Source organism: Bos grunniens, chromosome 8 (genome assembly GCF_055505025.1).
Source record: "Bos grunniens cultivar Pamir isolate PY7600 chromosome 8, Bosgru_T2T1.0, whole genome shotgun sequence".
Classification (NCBI taxonomy): Eukaryota; Metazoa; Chordata; class Mammalia; order Artiodactyla; family Bovidae; genus Bos; species Bos grunniens.
The window spans coordinates 23,730,149-23,750,830 of NC_141172.1; the positions used below are offsets into that span (position 1 = coordinate 23,730,149).

Below are 20,682 nucleotides of genomic sequence, written 5' to 3' on the forward strand. Positions count from 1 at the left end.
AACCCTCTTGTAGTTCCATTCATGAGGGCTTTACCCTTAAGACTGCATCTAATCCTAATTACATCCCAAAGACCCAACCTTCTAATACTATCACACTGAGCAACAGGGTTTCAACATACAAATTTTTGGCAGGGGGACACAAACATTCAGCCCATAACTGTAAATTAGAAATTTAACATTTTGCAATCATCTGTGAATTATGGATCTAGGCACTTAGCATTAATGCCTGTCAATGGTATAAACAGATGTTGCATACTTCCTGATGAAGAAGCCTACTCCAACCATCATCTAGTCTTACCAAAGGCATCATACATGAGTCTGGTGAATCCTCTGGAGCCAGGTGTCAATTTGAAGGAAATACAGAGGACAGGGACAGTGGGACATGCTGAACTGTATCATGAGGATGCAATCAGTGAAATCCAGACCAGGAAAAGTTATTCAGGTCAAGTAGCCCTGGTTCTTCAACAGATTACTTGTAAGAAAAAGGGGAGCGGAAATAAAAAAACCTGCAATTATATTATTAAAAACAGGGATTTTCCTGGGTGTTCAGTGGCTAGGACTCCATGCTTCCCAATGCAGGGAGCCTGGGTTCTATTCCTGGTCAGGGAACTAGATCTCACATGCTGCAACTGAGACCAGGTGCAGCCAAAGAATTAAAAGGACTTGCAAAATTAAAAAAATTGTATTATTAAAAACAAACCAAAAGATACATGCATCCCAACTTTCAGTAGCCAGAACATGGAGGCAACCTAAAAGTCCATTTACAGGGGAATGGATAAAGAAGATGTAGTACATATATACAATGGAATATTACTCAGCCATAAAAAAGAACAATATAATGCCATTTGCAGCAACATGGATGGATCTAGAGATCATCATATTAAATAAGTCAGATGCAGACAAATACCATATGATATCACTTATATATGGAGTCTAAAAAAAAGAGAGTACAAGAGTACAAATGACCTTATTTACAGAACAGAAGTAGACTCACAGATGTAGAAAACAAACATAGTTACCAGGGGATAAGGGAGGGGAGGAATAAACTGGGAGATTGGGATTGAAATATAGACACTATTATATATAAAATTAAGTGAAGACTGACAGTGAAAGTTTGTCACTAAGTCGTGTCCAACTCTTTGTGACCTCATAGTCTGTAGCCCACTAGGCTCCTCTGTCCATGGGATATCCTAGGCAAGAAAACTGGAGTGGGTTGCCATTTCCTTCTCCAGGGGATCTTCTGGACCCATGGATCAAACCTGCATCTCCTGCTTGAGCCACAAGGAAGCCCTTATATATAAAATAGGTAGCTAATAAAAACCTGTTGTATAGCAGAGGGAACTCTATTCAATACTCTGTAATGGCCTATGAGAAAAGAATCTAAGAAAAACAATGGATATATGTATATGTATAACTGAATCACTTAGCTGAATATCTGAAACTAACACAACAATGTGAATCAACTATAATCCAATAAAAATTTAAAACAAACAAATCCCGGAAAAAAGGCAAGACAAATTTAAAAAAGCAAGACTAAATTATAGTGTCTAGGGAAGGATGCACGGTCAAACTATAAGAAAATGCTGCTGCTGCTGCTAAGTTGCGTCAGTCATGTCCAACTCTCTGCGACCCCGTAGACGGCAGCCCACCAGGCTCCACCGTCCCTGGAATTCTCCAGGCAAGAACATTGGAGTGGGTTGCCAGTGCCTTCTCCATAAGAAATTGCTAGGAAGTTATTATTTAAAAAATGAGGATAGTGGTTACTTTTTAGGAAAGGAGAAGTTTCTGGAATAGATGGAAAACTTTTATTTCTCATTTGATTTATGAGGAAGTTCACCTATAAAAACACATTAAACTATTTTTAAAAAGTAAATTGGACTGCCTGGAATATAAATCTTGAGTGAAGTGGCACATGGGCCTGCCATTTCCTGAGCCGTATTAATATTTGGCCTTTCCATTCTTTATATATGCTATTCAATATCCTCCCAACAAAATCCCTTCAGAGTCATTTTCGCTGCCTGCAACAAAAGAACACTAATTGATTCAAGTGGCTTTGTCAAGTTACCACTAGTAGTGAGGTGCATATAGGTAACTTTTTGGAGAAATTTCACTGATAAGAAATGGGCTGGCAGCTTGAAAGCCACTGAGGTCAAAGGAATTTTTTTTTTTTTTTTAGTGATGGAAGATATTAACAGCATGTTTATATACTGAGGGGAGAACTGATGATGCAGGAGAGAGTAGAGGACAAATAAATACTGGAGCAAATTCCTGGAGTGTGAGAAAAGGAATATAGCATATCAAATGAGTGAGAGGCTTGGTCTTAGGTAGCTACGCCCTGAATCACCCAGATTAACAAGGAAGACTATATGGGCATAGATATAGGCTGACTGGTAAACTGTTGATGGAGGTTCTTTTTGGGAAACACCTATCAACTAAGAACAAAGTTCATCATTGAGAGTGAGGAGGAAGAAGGTACTGGAAGATTAAGAGAGGGAAGAATATATGTATAATTGTATGGAGAGTGAGATTTGGGGAAAATAGTAGGGTGGAGAGGGCAGGCCTAAGAGTCTACTTTAGTTGTCATGAATTTTGGATGACACCAGGCATCATGATTGCATTTAACTGCTAAACTTCAGGTATGGAGTAGGCAGAGAACTGATTCAAGAGCGATTTGTTTTCTGCCAGATAAATCTGGCAAAGAGAAGGGGGCTAGGGTGCTGAGAAGAGGTCAAGAAATTGAGAGGCCAGGGCATTGGAAAGGTCATGGACACTGAAATCATCAAAAATTATTACAGGAGTAACGTTGGAGAGACAGAGAATTAAATGCGAAATTTCAGAACGAGGTCCAGCAACCTGGAGATCTTATACTTGACCTCCACAAGGAAGAGTTGTGGGTGACAGCATACATTTCAAATATGCTGGTGGTTTTAGTGAGGCAATAATGCCTAAACTGGTGATGAGAAATAAGTTAGGATACCCATCCCATTTCCAGGTCTGGTTGTATTGATATACGGCATGTAGAGGAGAAAGCAATCATCAATTGACAGGGGTGCAGGGGAAAGGTATATGCGTAGATTTCTCAGAGCAAGGAGCTGAAAGGGACATTCAGCACTTCAGGGCATAGACGATTTTATTAATAATAGACCCGACGCTCAGAAATGAGGCGACATGTTCAGGGTTACACATACACTGAGAATAGCTGAGAATGCCTTTTGTACTACACTGAATAACGGCCTGTGGTTTTTGTCTGACGTAGTAGGCATATTCGAGCGAAAGGAAACAGATCAGACAAAAAGAGTCAGAAAGCGCGAAGCCAAAGAATGCCGTGCTAAAGCCTGCAAGCGCGAAAAACTTCCTCAGTCCCGCAAAGCCTTGTGGGTCTTGTTGTTCCCCACCGGTCTTGCGCGGAAAAGACCGAGGGGAGGGCGCATTGCATGGCGGGAGATATAATCCTCCCAGGAAGGCTGTCTTCCCTCGGCACCCGGGCGGCGTCTTCCGGAAGCGCGGGACGCTCGGTTTGTGGTGTCTTCGCTCTGGCCGCTGTGCGGTACTACAGTTAGAGGTTCTATTTTCCTGAAACTTTAGAATTTCAGGCTACTTGAGGCCATTTGAGGCGAAATGGCTCCGAACGAGAGAGGATTAAGTGGTGGCAGTTGAGGGGCCGCCGCCACTTTAGGCTGCCCGTAGGGAAGAAGTCTGAGGGGCCCTCTCAGACCTTGGAGCCTGTGCTTCCTTCATTTGCCGGGCCCTGCCTACCGCGAAGATGAGCTCGGCCTGGGTCACTTCTTTCGAAAAGGCTCGTCTGTGGATGTACCTGCAGGCGCTCGGCTTCGAGCCTTGTCTGGCGACCATAGCCTGTGGAAATACCGTGTCACACACGCAGTTCGGAGTGTAAGGAGGATTGGGCTGGCGGCGGGGGTGTCTGAGACTAGTTACGTTGGTGCAGCCCGCCCTGTTGCGGACCGGCGGGTTGATAAGTAGTCGGTTACTGTGGTCCGGCGCTGGCTACAAAGCCTTGGCTCCTAGCGGCAGCTGACCTGGTGGCAGACACTGTCCGTTATGGAACCTAGCCGGGAGCGCTTTGTAGGGAATAGAGTCTGCAGTTGGGGCGAAACTGAAGGCGGGGTTTTAGTCCTGGTTTGGTCGTGAAGCTGGTTGGTCTGTGAAGTCGAGGGAGGTGGCGATTTGGTAACGGAGAGCCACCGCCTTCCATTGTATAGAATCGCCGTTATGACTCAAGGGGGCCTTTTAAAATAGTTGCTCTTTAGTTTATACTTTTTACTTCTTGGATTAGACTGAAGCATGCCACAGAATGATGCTAAAGCTGAAATTCCAGTACTTTGACCACCTCATGCGAAGAGTTGACTCACTGGAAAAGACTGTTGCTGGGAGGGATTGGGGGCGGGAGGAGAAGGGGACGACGGAGGATGAGATGGCTGGATGGCATCACCGACTCGATGGACGTGAGTTTGAGTGAACTCTGGGAGTTGGTGATGGACAGGGAGGCCTGGTGTGCTGCGATTCATGGGGTCGCAGAGTCGGACACGACTGAGCGACTGAACTGAACTGAACTGATGCCACAGTTAGCAAAAAACCAGTGGAGAGTGGTACTAAGATGAAAAGTAAAAGCTCCTTCCTACTGTCCTACAAATGTTACAGTCTCATTATAAAAAGAAACTTTGTTTATATTTTTGTATCTTAGCAGCTTTACACAGTATTATCTTTCCCACTGAAGGCCAAGGAAAATTTGGGATACTAGGCTATTTCCTGTTCTCAATCTTCTTGACTTTTGTAATTACGTTATTTCCATCCTTCTTGTGACAGTATTTAAATTATGTGCTTAGTCTTCTATTTCTTGATGTATTAATTTTAAAAGTATCTCTTGATTTCCCGCTAAGTAATTTCACGATGAAGGTAGCTTTTTCTTTATAGGTGAAATTAGTTCTTTATAGGTGAAAATTAGTTCACCTACACTTACCTACCCTCTTTTGCCTTCTCCCTTTTCTTGACTTTTTCAGCTGTATTAAAATTGTTTTACTGCCAAGGTTTAGAGACTAACGCAATGGCACCCCACTCCAGTACTCTTGCCTGGAAAATCCCATGGAGGGAGGAGCCAGGAAGGCTGCAGTCCATGGGGTGGCTGAGTTAGACACAATTGAGCGACTTCACTTTCACTTTTCACTTTCATGCATTGGAGAGGGAAATGGCAACCCACTCTAGTGTTCTTGCCTAGAGAATCCCAGGGACAGGGGAGCCTGGTGGGCTGCCGTCTATGGGGTTGCACGGAGTCGGACACGACTGAAGTGACTTAGTGGCAGCAGTAGCAACCTCTCTGTGCCTTAGTTTCCTCATCAGTAAAATGGGTGTAGGGCTTCCCTGGTGGCTCAGTGGTAAAGAATCTGCCTGCCAATGTAAGAGACACTGGTTGGAACCCTGGGTGGGAAAGATCCCCTGGAGAAGGAAATGGCAACCTACTCCAGCCTTCTTGCCTGGAGAATCCCATGGATAGAGGAGCCTCGCAGGGCTCCAGTTGGTGGGACACAAGTGAGCACCTGCTGTCAAGGGTTAGAGCTGTAATTATAAGTTTTGCTTAGGAACTATTTGTTTAGCAGTTACTGCTATTTATATATAGAAATGCTTTGTCTAGCCTAAAAATTGACAACCAATGGGTAGCATTTATCAAGTTATGATTCTGTATTAATAAATGTTCCATTTATCTCACATGATTTGATGCCCCAAAGTATGGCAGAGAAGTTTACATCTTCTTGAGGCCTCCACTGAGAATGATTCCCATTGTCAGTATATTCTCTCTATTGTTTTGGCAATCTTAGTTTTTTCTCTGCTCTGGTTTATGCAATTGCAGTATGTTTTCTGCCTTTGAAAATTAACTAAAATCAGTCAAGTTTTGGTTCAGTGATCTTTTTTTTTTTTTTTACAACATTGTCGTAGATTTCCACCCCCCACCTCCCCCACCATGTCTTTAGAGTCATCTCAGTTGGTTAGTGGAAGGGATCTACTCTTTTGAAACAGACATCTCCTTTAATATTCTTTAAGTATGAATATGGCATCAAATTTGCTTTAAAATTAAAAAAAAATTGATTCACTTATTTGATTCTCACACACACACGCACACATCAGTTCAGTCTAGTCACTCAGTCGTGTTCAACTCTTTGTGACCCCATGGACTGTAGCATGCGAGGCTTCCATATCCGTCACCAACTCCTGGAGCTTGCTCAAACTCATGTCCATTGAGTCGGTGATGCCATCCAGCCATCTCATCCACTGTCGTTCCCTTCTCGTCCTGCCTTCAATCTTTCCCAGCGTCAGGGTCAGGGTCAGGTCTTTGCATCAGGTGGCCAGAGTACTGGAGTTTCAGCTTTAGCATCAGTCCTTTCAATGAATATTCAGGACTGATTTCCTTTAGGATTGACTGGTTTGATCTCCATGCCATCCAAGGGACTCTCAAGAGTCTTCTCCAACACCACAGTTCAAAAGCATCAATTCTTTGGCACTCAGCTTTCTTTATAGTCCAACTCTCACATTCATACATGACTACTGGAAAAACCCATAGCTTTGACTAGACAGAACTTTGTTGGCAAAATAATGTATTTGCTTTTTAATATGCATGTGTGCACATACACACACACACATATATAGAGGCTGTGCTGTGTGTATCATGCAGCATGCAGGGATCTTAGTTTCCTGGCCAGGGATTGAACTCAAACCCTGTGCAGTGGGGTGTAGAGTCATAACCACTGGACCATCAGGGAAGTCCCAGATTCACTTATATATGTTGGTGCAAAATTTTATATGTTTCTAGTTTCTGTGAGCATGTAATTTCATAGTCACTTTGCTTGTAAAGTTAAATGTACACTTAACATATGATCAAGTAATTTCATTCCTAGATATTTGCCCCAGAGATTTGCATTTTGGAAAAATCATGCTGGTTGCATTACAGAGAATGGATTAGAGGGAGAATCAAGGCTTTGCAGTTAGGTGGACCTAAACTACAGAAGGCAGTGGGAATGGAAAGAAAAGGTGATTCATTCACTTGTTTACTCAACAGATATTAATTGAACACAGTCTTGGACCTGGGTATACAGTGGTGAACAGAGCAAACATAAACTTTTCCCTTATAAAATTTTAGTCTAGTGGGTGAACAAACCTTTCTTTAAAAGTTATCTTTTTAAAAATGAGAAGTGTTGAAGAGAACAGGGTATTATGTGGAAAAAAAAATAACAGATTTGAGAGATGATGAGGTAGGAACTTTATTTGTATTTTTTTTGAGGAATAGAAACATTCCAAGGATAAGAGTTGTTTGACAAAAAGTTAAGCGTGTGAATTTTAATGTTAGTGTTTTTGCAACTCAAAAAGTTTATTTCAGGAAAATAGCTTTATGTGTTCACAGAGGTACTTAGATCTATTTGTCATGTGTATTATGAGGAAAATCAAACTAGTTTCTAATGTTGAGATTAAATAAAATACTTCATGTTAAAGTTGCAACTTTACTAACTTCATTTGACTGGTGGAGATCAGCTGAGTTACTGCTTGTAAAGCTAAGTTAAAATAATACCTGACTAATAAAGTCAATAAATTTTAAGTCTTTTATTGTCAGAAAATGTTGGTTGGTATCACATTTTCACTTATCTTAGCCATGGTTTTCTCTTCGCCTAATTAGACTTTCCTTTTCTTTTTGTAGAATGTATTCATTGAAATAAAGTTCTACCAGTTTTCTTCTATTTGGTCTATATTTTCAGAACCAAAATATAAAAACTTGGATGTGTTTCTTAATTGGTTATAAATGTATACATGAAATAGAAAATTTGTTTCGACCTCTTGAACAGAATGAAAACTACTAATTTGTGTCAAACTCTTACACCGCTTTTTGTGATACTGTTTTATTAACCTTTTCTTTTTTCCTGTGTTTATTTCCTTTTAAACCATAGGAACATGTTTGACAAGCTGAACCGTGATGCCTTTCACATAGTTTCTTATTTTTTGTTTCAAACACTTGACAAGTCTCTCACCAAAGAAGTTTTCAAGTGAGTAAAAGTTATTTTATTTTTGTAAGGGACTTAAAAAAGGGATTGTGACTTGATATAGTGAGAATTTCAACTTTGGCTTTCAACTATTATTTTGAATGTATTTTATAAAAATTAGGTTTGGGTCTTACAGATTTAGTACCTAACCTTTATTAATCTGAGTCCTTTTTTTCAGTACTTGAATTCATGGTAGATTTCATAAGTAATATGGATTTTATTTTATACATATGTAATTCCTAACTTCTTCATAGTCTTATTTATTAGAATAATTAATTGATACTAATCTAGCCATGCACTTAATTTTGTTTTGATTTTTGTTGTTAATTTCCCCTTTACTCCTTTTTCTTATAGGCAATATTGTTTGTTTTGTCTGTTTTTATTTCCTAAAATTTCTGTAAATCATTATTTTTGTCATAATATATAGAAGTGTCAAGTGCTATAGACAAAGATCATTCCTATTAAGTTTAGCCTATTGTCTTATACTGTTGTATATTAAATAGTATAAGAAGAGATAAAAATGTGAATAATCACTAACCTTGATTCCAAGTTATTTTGTAGGTGATTTGGGTTTCATCTGTCATAAAAAAATGTTCAAATTTGTTTTAATATTTATGTTGTGTCATCATTCTCTTAAATAGTAAGTCCATTGTTTTTATTTATGATAATTTAATAGTCTTGCCTTCAGTTAAAGTTTTGAGTGACCAAGAGAACAAGTATATTTGAAGCATATTTTGGAAATCCCTATCACTGTATTATGGGGTTCCCTAGTGGTTCAACAGTAAAGAATCTGACTGCAATACAGGAGACGGGGATTCAATCCCTGGGTTGAGAAGATCCCCTGGAAGAGGGCATGGCAGCCCACTCCCGTATTCTTGCCTGGAGAATCCATGGATAGAGGAGCCTGGCGGGCTATAGTCCACAGGGTTGTAAAGAGTCAGACACAACTGAAGCAACTTAGCAGGCATTCAGACATCACTAAGTTATAGGGCTTCCCTTGCTCGGATAAAAATAGATTTTTGGATTTTTTTCCTCATTATAAACAAAATAGAGTTTATTTAAAGCAATTCAGCAAATGCAGAAAAAGCTAAAGAAGTAAAAATCATTCTTAACTAGAAAATATCACTGTTGTTATTCCAGCCTTTTAAACTTTTTTTATGCATACTTAATTTTTTTTCTGTGAATACACAAGGTATGTTATGCTATAGAAATATGAAAAATAACGGGCCCTCAATAAATAATTATGCCTCAATAAAAATTTAGATAAAACTGATTATCAGTGGGAAGCAATAGGCAAATTTTAAAATCCATTATTTACTAAAACTGAATTTTTAGTAATTTTATATCTTGTTTGTCCACAGAACAGTAGCACCTACTGACTGTGATATGGATTATCCCTAGGGGTCATGATCTCTTAGGCCATTCTTCTTGTGCTTTTCATGTGTAAACATTTATGTTTCTCTCTTTTGCCCCAGACTTAACATACTAATTTATTTACACCATCTTTATGTGTTAGCTTAGAAATTCATTGAGCATGTTGTCTTCTTTAACCGATTTTCAGTAATTTTAATAGTGATTCATTCCTATATTTATCACTATGTATTCATTGATTACTCACACTAAACAGAGTTTAACCCTATAGATGTTTATAAAGAAAAATACCTAATTTCTTACAGGTTGGTCTCTCTTTAGTTGAAATTTATGAATGTTAGCCTTCAGTTCAATTCAGTCACGCAGTTGTGTCTGACTCTTTATGACCCCATGGACTACAGCATGCCAGGCTACCCTGTCCATCACCAACTCCCGGAGCCTGCTCAAACTCATGTCCATCGAGTCAGTGATGCCATCCAACCATCTTGTCCTCTGTCGTCCCCTTCTCCTCTTGGCTTCAGTCTTTCCCAGCATCAGGGTCTTTTCCAATGAGTCAGTTCTTTGCATCAGGTGGCCAAAGTATAGGAGTTTCAGCTTCAGCATCAGTCCTCCCAGTGAATATTCAGGACTGATTTCCTTTAGGATTGACTGGTTTGATCTCCTTGCAGTCCAAGGGACGGACTCTGAAGAGGCTTCTCCAACACCACAGTTCAAAAGCATCAATTCTTTGGTACTCAACTTTCTTTATAGTCCAGCTCTCACATCCATACATGACTACTGGAAAAACCATAGCTTTGACTGGATGGCTGTTTGTTGGCAAAGTAGTCTCTGCTTTTTAATATGCTGTCTAGGTTGGTCGTAGCTTTTCTTTCAAGGAGCAGTATCTTTTAATTTCACGGCTGTAGTAACTATCTGCAGTGATTTTGGAGCCCAAGAAAATAAAGTCTGTCACTGTTTCCATTGTTTACCCATCTATTTGCCATGAAGTGAGGGGACCGGATGCCATGATCTTTGTTTTCTGAATGTTGAGTTTTTGCCAACAATGTTAGCCTCGATTTAGCAATAATGTTTCTAGTGAGTGAAAGTCACTCAGTCCTGTCTGACTCTTTGTAACCCATGGACTGTAGTCCATGGAATTCTCCAGGCAAGAATACTGAAATGGGTAGCCATTCCCTTCTCCAGGGGATCTTCCCAATCCAGGGATCAAACCCAGGTCTCCCACTTTGCAGGTGGATTCTTTACCTGCTGAGCCACCAAGGAAGCCCAAGAATACTGGAGTGGATAGCCTATCCCTTTTTCAGCAGATCTTCCTGAGCCAGGAATCAAATCAGGGTCTCCTGCATTGCAGGCAGATTCCTTATCAGCTGAGCTAGGAGATAAATTTGATATTTTAAAGTTTTGCTGAGTTTGTTTTTTTGTTCATAATTCTGATTTTTATTTTTGTCTTAAAGACATTGTTGGCCTCCATTTGATCAAAAACGTGATGTTGAATTCCGAAAACTTTTCTGTGAATGGTTAAAAAAGATTTCTGTAAGTATTCTCTTTCTAAAAGATGCAAATTTTGAGCAGTTGAAAACTGCAGTTTTTTTGTCTGGCTTTATTGAGGTACATTAATTTTTTTAAAGGTGAAATCTTCTTAATGCTTTTATGCTAACAGTATAAATAAGAAATATCAGAATAATACTTTCTGGTGGTTTTGATTGGGACTCTGTTTCTGGGAAACCAGTTTTTTTACTAAGTGCCTTGGAAATAGGTTTTTGAGTTCCTAGGAATTTATATAACAGTTTTTGTTTAAGGAAATAATTTTGACTATAGATTATTTTAGCTTTTGTCCCCAAATTATATCAATAATTGTGACTTTAAATTTTAATTACTTTTTGTGACTGAGTCTACCAAGAGCTTAGAAAGTTTCAAAAATTTAACTTGTGGTTCAAATGGAATAATTCTGATAAATCCTGTTGTGCTTTAAAAACAGTATGATGTAAATATAAAGGTTATCATTGATAATGTCTTCAAATTGTCTTATTTCTTTTTATCATAGGCCGAATGTGGAAGTAGCTTTCCTCAAGTTGTTGGTTCACTATTTCTATTTCCAGTTGGTCCTAAGTTTATTCATATAATGTATCACTTTGCAAGATTTGTTGCAGTAAAATATATAAAAACCCATTCTAAAAGTAAGTTAAGCTTATGGTAAGATTTTTTTTTTCAGCTTTGATTCTTGGTTTTTATTATTTCTTATAATTTGTAAATCATCAAGAGAGTTTAATAAAATAAGGTAAGATAAAGATATTACTTTATCTCAAAAGGCAAATAGTTAATATTTTATTGGAACTGCAGTTTGAAATCCTGTCATAATGAACATAGGTAGCAATGTGGGTTATTATGTTCTAATACAGGGTTGGGGAACATTTTCTATGTGAGATCTGACAGTGAATATTTTACGCTTTGTGGACCACATGAGTCTTTGTCACATACACCTTTCTGTGAATTAAAAAAAAATCTTTTTGTAATACAACTCCTTAAAAATGTAGAAAGCAGGCCTAGTTTGCTGACCTCACAAAAATGGGCCAGGTTAGACCTACAGGTTCGAAGGCAATGGCACCCCACTCCAGTATTCTTGCCTGGAAAATCCCATGGACAGAGGAGCCTGGAAGGCTGCAGTCCATGGGGTCTCAAAGAGTCGGACATGACTGAAGTGACTTAGCGGCGGCGGCAGCAGCAGCAGACCTACAGGTTATAGTTTGCCTATAATACATTGTATTAAATGTTGTATTGAGTTTGTTAGAGATTTAGTTTGGCTACTGGCAATGTGTTGGAATATTTTGGTTGAAATTGTGTTTTAAAGGGATTTGATCTAATTGCTAAATCTTAGCAACAAAATAATGGGTTTTTACGCTGACTTAATGCCATTTGTAGCTTATTAAATATGCTGCTCTGTTTAATTGAGTTATGCTGAGTTATGCTCATAAAACACAGGAAGAAAAAGATGAAAACGTTGGTTCAGTACAATCCCATCTTCCAGTTTCTAGAGATAACCACTGCTGACATTTTGATTTCTTGTAGGTGTTTTGTTGTTGTTGTTTTTTGTTTTTTTAGTGTCATATTGTACATTTTAATTATTTTGAGTAATACATTCTTATGATTCAAAATTTAGAAAGTGAAAAGTGTCTTCCACTTCTGACTGTCGAGTGATATCTATAGAGGTGCTATCTATAATCTAGGTTACCTGGATTCCCTTTTCAGAAGCAGCCATTGGAATCAGTAATTCTGGCAAATATGTATATATTCTTTTTAAACCCTAAATGGTGACGATTTTCAGTCTCGTGTTTTTTATGTAACAGTGTATATTGGAGATCATTACATATCAGTTCATAGATCTTATTCTTTTTCTGTCTTTGGAATTGGGTATTTGAATGGGTGTGTCATAGTGTATTGAATCACACATTTGTTCTGACAGACATTGGCTTTTTTTTTCCCCTAATATTTTGCTATAAAAAGAATGGTACAATGACAAACTTTATTGTGTGTTCAAAGTATATATTGTGTTTGTGCGTATATGTATTTGTGTATATATGTATATGTACAGTACCTTTTTTCTAGTTTATCTTCTCTGCGTGGTTTTTTAAAACATGTACATGTGATCTTATTTTATAAGTATTTGCATATTTTAAATTTAATGTGGCATGAGCACTTTACCAGTTTTTCTATTAGATGATCCATTTTAGTTACATGTAACCCAAACTGTTTTATATAAATCATGTGTATTTGGATTTGGCAAGAGTTTATTGTACATAAAGCTTTTAGGCATGGCTTATCCGATTTCTTATTTAAAGCCGTTTCATTTACCATATTCAGTTTATGGATGATTTCTATATCCAATAAACTCATCTCCTGTTAAATATTTAGAATTTTTGATTTTTTTTTTTGTGGGTGATCTAGCACCTGTTTTTGTCATGTTAAGTATAGTGTGAGGCCATTGTTTTCCAGCATATCTATCTTTATTGTATTAGCCATCTTAAAGTAGGATTTATTACATGTTATTGCATGTGAAAACCCGAACTCTAAAATCATTGGATGGATTTTTCTCAGGGTCTGCTTTGATCATTAGTAACATAGCCAAGAATTACTTGAGAAATGGAGATTGGTTTTATTTGGTTGTCTTACCCTGTTGGTCTTACGGGGAAGAAAAGTAGGCTGATGGCAGCAATGAAGGTGATGTGATCTCACCTCATCCCTTTTAATTTTCTTCCTTTGTTGTTAAAAGGTGTGTTAAGAAGTTGCGTATGTGTAACAGCGTATTTGTTTATGGATGTTTTGTGCTGTGATAATAAGAATTATTTTGGGCAGATGGATTCTAAAAATTTTTAGTTACGTAAAATAACTCAACTTCAGATAATCCTTTTTTGTGTATGTTCAGTTGTTTAGTTATGTCACACTCTTTGCGACCCCATGGACCATAGTCTGCTAGGCTCTTTCTCTCCATGGAATTTTCCAGGCAAGAATACTGGAGTGGGTTGCCATTTCCTATACCAGGTGATCTTCCTGACCCAGAGATCGAATCCTTCTCTCTTTTATCTTGTGCATTGGCAGGCGGATTCTTTACCACTGTACCATCTGGGAAGTCCCCAATCCTTTTTTAGTTGCCTTCTTTAAAAAACAGGTCATCCTTGCTTTTATTGAAATGAGTTGTATATTTGTGTGTATTGTCATACCAGCTTTTAAGGAGTTGTTAGTTAAGTGAGGTTGTTAATTTCTCAACAGTCTCACATTTTTTATATTTATTAGCTTGTAAATCTAAGTTTGGGCTTTCCTTGTGGCTCAGAAGGTGAAGAATCTGCCTGTAATGTTGGAGACCTGGGTTCGATCCTTGGGTTGGGAAGATCCCCTGGAGGAAGGCATGGCAACCCACTTGAGTATTCTTGCATGGAGAATCCCCATGGACAGAGGAGCTACAGTCCATGGGTTACAGAGTCGGACATGACTGAGCAACTAAGCACAGCACAGCACAAGTCTAAGTTTTCTATATTTTATCTTCCATGTAGATTCTTCTATACGTTTTACAGAGACATTTAATGTTAAACCACAAGATTTGCACATATGCCTTGCCAGATGCCTTGTAGCACGTAATAGATTTTTACAAGTTTTGCAAAAAGAAGATTGTGTTACCCGAAAATATCAAGAAAATGCACAGTAAGTAATACTTCGATGGTTAGAAAATGAAAATTCCTTTCTTTATGAACAAATGTCATCAGTATCCCTTCGGTGGCAGTAATTCATGAATACCTCAAAACCCCTTGGCAATTGTCTTTTATCTTTCCATTTTAAAGCCTGATCACTTCTGAATAAAGTACTTTAAAACTTTAGGCATGCTGTAAATGAAAGTTTAGAGAAAAGGAGGATATCATTTTGTTCAAAAATTCAGTTTCTTCAGGTATTTTTTCTTTTAAAGATGAAAATAAAATTTTAAGCTGTAATTATAGTGCTCATTCTATTTTGTATCCTTTTTTCTCTTGATATTTTATTCTATAAGTTTTTCCATATTGCTTTAATGTATTACTTTTAATGTCTACTTAGCATCTGTTGAGAAGGTATACTGGTTTCTTCAGCCATTTTATATTGCCTTATATTTATTTACGTTCATCTATTCAGCACATTTTTTTTATTTGTACCTCTGTGTGCCAGATATTGGTTACACACTGGTCCTACAGCATTAAACAAAGAGGCAAGGTTCTTACTCCCAAGACATAGAATATGTCCAATTTTTAATAATTATAAACAACTATAGTAAGATAGCTTTTTACATGCTGTCTTATCTATTATGAAAGCTACAAAATCCTTTGAAATCTCCTTAAAACTGCAATGTTGCCTGCCTCAGGTAACATTTGAATTTATCCCCTAAGAATGTGAGGTAAGGATAAGAGAGCAGGGTAGTCTGACCTCCAGCATTTTTACCTAAAGTCAGAGTTTATGAACCAAGAAGTTCTGGTTTATCTCAATAGTCCTGCCTATATGTTACATCACTCTTGTAATTCTTAAAGGGAGTCTAGAGCCCCTTTAAGACTAGCTACTGGTATATTTGGAAGAGTAGCCCTTAGAGGCCTTGAGTAAAGATATGAAATGGGGGGAAATATCAAAGTGGCCTATACTGTTGTAGTAGAATTATAGCTGTCATTTTGTATGTTTTTGTTGCAGATTGTCAGTTAAACAGGTACGAAATTTGAGATCAGAATGTATGGGACTGGAAAACCAAATAAAAAAGTAAGTGACTTCTAGAGCTGAAAGTTGCCTGAAGTATTAGTTTAACCTCCTGCATGTTATAGGTTAAAAAACAAACAAACAATGAGATTAGTTAAAATAACATTTCAATACCTAGTTGATAATATGACAAAAACATAGATTCCTAGTCCAGTTCTTCTAATAAATTATGATAGGTTTGAGGTTGAGTTTTATTTTTGCTTTTAATAGGAATGGTTGTTAGTGGGTGGGTTTACAGATTAATTAGCTCTTTGGATGGTAAGTTACCAGTTTTTTTTAATTGACTAATGAGATTATTTAATTTTTAACTAGAATGGAACCCTGTGATGACCAAAGTAATATACAAGAGAAAATTCAAAAGGTAAGACAACTTTTGAAGGGAAAAATTTAATCTTTGTTTTGTGATATGCAGTGTTTACTTACTTAACTGAACTCATGTATGTCTCTTTTTATAACAGTGTTATACATTTTTTTAACTCATAAGTTGTATGGACATAAAAGTATCAACAGGTGCCTTTCAGACAGTTGAATATAATGGAAAAAATTAGCTTATAATCAGACTAAATGTATACAACACAGTTTTAAATTTGGTTAATTTAAAATCTTTCACTCTAGCAAGGAAAGTTCAGTTTGATTGTAGCTTAATCAGTAATATTTATCTAAGCAAAAAAATACATGATTTGAAGGAGGATAGTGGTAAGTTTGGAAGAAAAATGAGAAGTCACATTGAGACTGGCATGAGGAATCTGGCAGTTATAGATGATCTGAGGCTTTCAGAGGTTGGCTTTAACAAATGTGGGGTAGGAGAGTTTTCTTAGGTCTTTGTATTTGGATGAAATCTCTCTCAGACTCTGTATTCTTATTCTATGGTCACCAGGCTGCTTTGGAGTATTGATTTGACTTTTTAGGCAGTTTGTCTTTGGGAAAGGTGAGTGCCTTCCTCAGGATCATGAATCTGGCCCCATCACTTCATGGCAAATAGAAGGGGGAAAAGTGGAAGCAGTGTCAGATTTTATTTTCTTGGGCTCCAAAGTCACTGCAGATGGTGACTGCAGCCATGAAATTAAAAGACACTTGCTCCTTGGAAGAAAAGCTATGATAAACCTAGACAGTGTATTAAAAAGCAGAGACTTTGCCAACACAGGTGTGGATAGTCAAAGCTATGGTTTTTCCAGTAGTCATGTATGGATGTGAGAGTTGGAGTATAAAGAAGGCTGAGTGCTGAAGAATTGATGCTTTTGAACTGTGGTGTTGGAGAAGACAGTTGAGAGTCCCTTGGACTGCAAGGAGATCAAGTTAGTCAATCCTAAGGGAAATCAACTCTGAATATTCATTCGAAGGACTGAAGCTGAAGCTCCAGTAATTTGACCCCCTAATGCAAAGAGCCGACTCATTGGAAAAGACCCTGATGCTGGGAAAGATTGATGGCAAAAGGAGAATGGGGTGGCATCTCTGACTCAATGGACATGAATCCGAGGAAACTCCAGGTGATAGTGAAAGACAGGGAAGCCCGGCGTGCTGCAGTCCATGGAACTGCAGAGTCAGACACAACTTAGTGACTAAACAAGAGCAGGAAATAATTATTCATTAATTCAGTGACTGTTTGTTGATCATTTGCTAGACATTCTTCTAGATAGTGTGGGCTAGAGCACTGAAGAAAACAAGCAGAGTCACTTCCTTTATGGAGCTTCTAGTTCAGCGAATATGAATATTCCTGTTGTTGAATATAGTATCTTTGATTGTAAGCTTAATACGTTAGGTTGGTATGAAATCCAATAAGAGTTTTCATAGCAAAAAAATTTATATATTTATTTGTCTTAGTTGTGGAATGTAAAATCTTTAGTTGTGGCTTATGATATCTAGCTCCCTGACCAGGGATCGAACCTGGGCCTCCTGTGTTGAGAGTGCAGAGTCTTAGCCACGGGACCACAAGAGAAGTTCATAGCTATCTCTCTCCCTGCTACTGCTAAGTCGCTTCAGTCATGTCCGACTCTGTGTGACCCCATAGACAGCAGCCCACCAGGCTCCCCGTCCCTGGGATTCTCCAGGCAAGAACACTGGAGTGGGTTGCCATTTCCTTCTCCAGTGCACGAAAGTGAAAAGTGAAAGTGAAGTCGCTCAGTCGTGTCCGAGTCTTCGTGACCCCATGGACTGCAGCCTACCAGGCTCCTCCGTCCATGGGATTTTCCAGGCAAGAGTATTGGAGTGGGGTGCCATTGCCTTCTCCGTATCTCTCTTGAGTTTAGGTAATATTTAGTTTCCCTGAGTCAACTTTGCGCCATTGACAAGATAAAATTTCTAGACTTGAAAAATCTGAGACCCAGATCCTGGATCTTTGTACATTCACCAAGGAGATGTCATCCTGTGAGATCTCTAGATGGCCAGCCAGTGAGACTTCCTTTGTGGAACAACTTTTCTTTGTGCTGTGAGAAGACACAGACATTAACACAAATATAATTATTATATTTTCCCTCCTCCTCTCTACTTTTGTAAATTCTTTTGAGGCATAATAACATACGTGCAAAAACGTGCAAAAATCGTATGTAGCTTGACAAAATTTCACAAAGTGAACACATCCATGTAACCAGCATTTAACTTAAGGAACAGAATGTTACCATCACTCCAAGAGCATTGAACCCCCTTTCATTCACGGCTGTTTCCTTCCAAGAATAAACACTATCCTCACTTCTTACACTAAAGATTAGTTTTGCCTGTTTGACCCATAAATGGGCATGTATAAAATATATTCTTTTGTATTCAGCTTCTTTCACTTAATGCTGTTTTATCCTTGCTGTTGTATGTGTTCATTCTCATTGCTGTCTAATATTCTATTTTATGAGTATAGCAAAATATACTCTTTTTACTCAAGGTAATTCTTTGGATTCATTACAGTTTTTGACTATTACAAATGAGTGCTATGAACATTCTTATAATTAATTTAATAAACATAGATTAATACATAGTTTTTGATATTTTAACTCTTTGAAACTTGAATGACTCTTAAAAGTTGATATATGGTTTTTTCTTTTTTCTCCTGAAAAGCTTTTATTCTTCTTGAAAAACCTCCTTTAGATTGATGGCATATCAGAATATAGGAAATGCTAATTGCATCTTGATAATGTAAGGTTTCTTAGGTATGTTTTGCAAATCATAATGGTCTAGATTCTCCTGAGAAATTCTTTAAAGTGCTGTTGAAAGTAGTATCAGTGCTTTTAGACTGTTAAAATAGTTAATTTTGTTATCGAAGCCATTCCAGGAATATTTCATTTGTTCCTGGGAAAGAGCATATATTTGTGTTTTACATTTTTTTAATGTATATATAGACTGATTATATGTAGACTTTAATATTTGTTTGTGTTTTCAAAGGTTCGGTCTTTGTGGACTAACGTGAATGAAACACTTATGTTTTTGGAAAAAGAGAGAGAAGTTGTTAGTTCAGTCCTTAGTCTTGATAACAATTATACTTTAGATGGAACTGACATTGCTATCAATATTCCAAGCCTCTTACTTGATAAAATTGAGAAACAAATGTGTCAGGTAAGTATTTGATAATTAAGGAAGCTTTTGAGAAAACTCCTTTCACTTAATTATTTTATGTATTATATATTGTTTTTCTTACAATCTTTTTCTACTGTTTTCAGAATTTACTTTTGTGCATGTATCTGGTGAATCTTTCATAACGAGGGGTACTGTTAAGGGTGTGTATATTTATATCTATCAACTTTTATTAATTGTTCATACCTTTTATGGTGCTACATCATATAGTGTAGAGAGTAGGAGGTACTTAATAGGAAGATGATATGGTACCTAATTCTTTATAAATTCTCAAAGAGAACAATAATGATCTCTGATAGCTAAATTTCTTTTTAAAAACTCTCCATTTTCTTATTTTCCTTTGATCTTGATTCGATTAAAGTCTTTTCTTTTAGCTTTTGTGACCTCAGTGTCTTTGCCCTCCTGTGGCGTTTCAGACTACTGTTTCCATTTTTCCATTGGTTCCTTTTTCTCTGACTTTTAAGTGAATGTGTTCCCTATTATTCCTTTAATGCTCTCGTTTCTTCCTCATGTTATAAATTCATATGTAAATTCTTATCCAGTTCCATGGTCTCATCAGCCTCCTGTACAATAATATTACCAAATTTTTATTTCCAGTCTCTCCCCTTCAATGCAAACTGTATCAAATTTTTCCACTTGCTTATAGGACATTTACATCTGAATCACTACTTTTTTTTTTTCTTAGTAAATTAAAATTTATTAAGCATTGACTTTATTGTCATGTAGGGGATATAAAGGCTTCCCAGGTGACTCAGTGGTAAAGAACTCTCCTGCCAATGCAGAAGACTTGGGTTCGATCCCTGGATTGGGAAGATCCCCTGGAAAAGGAAATGGCAACCCACTCCAATATTCTTGCCTGGGAAATCCCCTCGACAGAGGAGCCTGGCAGGCTACAGTCCATGGGGTTGCAAAGAGTCGGGCATAACTTAGCGATTAAACAACAACAACAAGGGGATATAAAGATAAAATATTGTGACCCTGAAGAACTTTAATGGGTAACATGTCAGGCACTTCAAATTCAGAGTACATAAAAAATTAGGATCTGTAAACACAGATTCCTATAGGAGCTAGGCAGGTAATATCATATAAATTAAGTATACTAATTGTGTGTAACAATAGGGATAAAGTAAAAAATGTTGTATAGTTGCTAAATCATGTCTGGCTCTTTTGCAACTCCATGGACTGTAGCCCACCAGGCAACTCTGTCCATCAGGGTTCTCCAGGCAATTATACCAGAGTGGGTTGCCATTTCCTTCTCCAGGGGATCTTTCTGACCCAGGGATCAAACCTGTGTCTCTTGCATTGGCAAGCGGATTTTTAACCACTGAGCCACCAGGGAAGCACCAGGAAATGATGAAATCTTTTTAAAAAATATTGGTAACTAATTCAAATGATTTTAAAACTTTGGAACTGTACAGGCCAAATAAAAATGTCTAAGTTTGGAATCAGTCTTTAGGGGCCC

The 20,682-nt window shown here is 37.7% G+C and overlaps 1 protein-coding gene across 2 annotated transcripts in view; it reads left to right on the plus strand.

Annotated features, from left to right (window-relative positions):
• The first annotated feature begins 3,479 nt into the window (after window positions 1-3,479).
• The window catches only part of HAUS6 (HAUS augmin like complex subunit 6), a 39,350-nt gene continuing 22,147 nt past the window's right edge, over window positions 3,480-20,682 (plus strand). The window contains exons 1-9 of one of the 2 annotated variants that reach the window (XM_086414958.1): window positions 3,480-3,891; window positions 6,906-7,038; window positions 7,947-8,042; window positions 10,862-10,940; window positions 11,452-11,584; window positions 14,453-14,600; window positions 15,603-15,668; window positions 15,978-16,026; window positions 19,032-19,202. In XM_086414958.1, the coding sequence (XP_086271084.1) occupies window positions 7,951-8,042; window positions 10,862-10,940; window positions 11,452-11,584; window positions 14,453-14,600; window positions 15,603-15,668; window positions 15,978-16,026; window positions 19,032-19,202 (738 nt within the window). In that variant the 5' untranslated portion in view covers window positions 3,480-3,891; window positions 6,906-7,038; window positions 7,947-7,950. The remainder of the gene's footprint in view (window positions 3,892-6,905; window positions 7,039-7,946; window positions 8,043-10,861; window positions 10,941-11,451; window positions 11,585-14,452; window positions 14,601-15,602; window positions 15,669-15,977; window positions 16,027-19,031; window positions 19,203-20,682) is intronic. The other variant, XM_086414957.1, reaches the window with a different exon arrangement.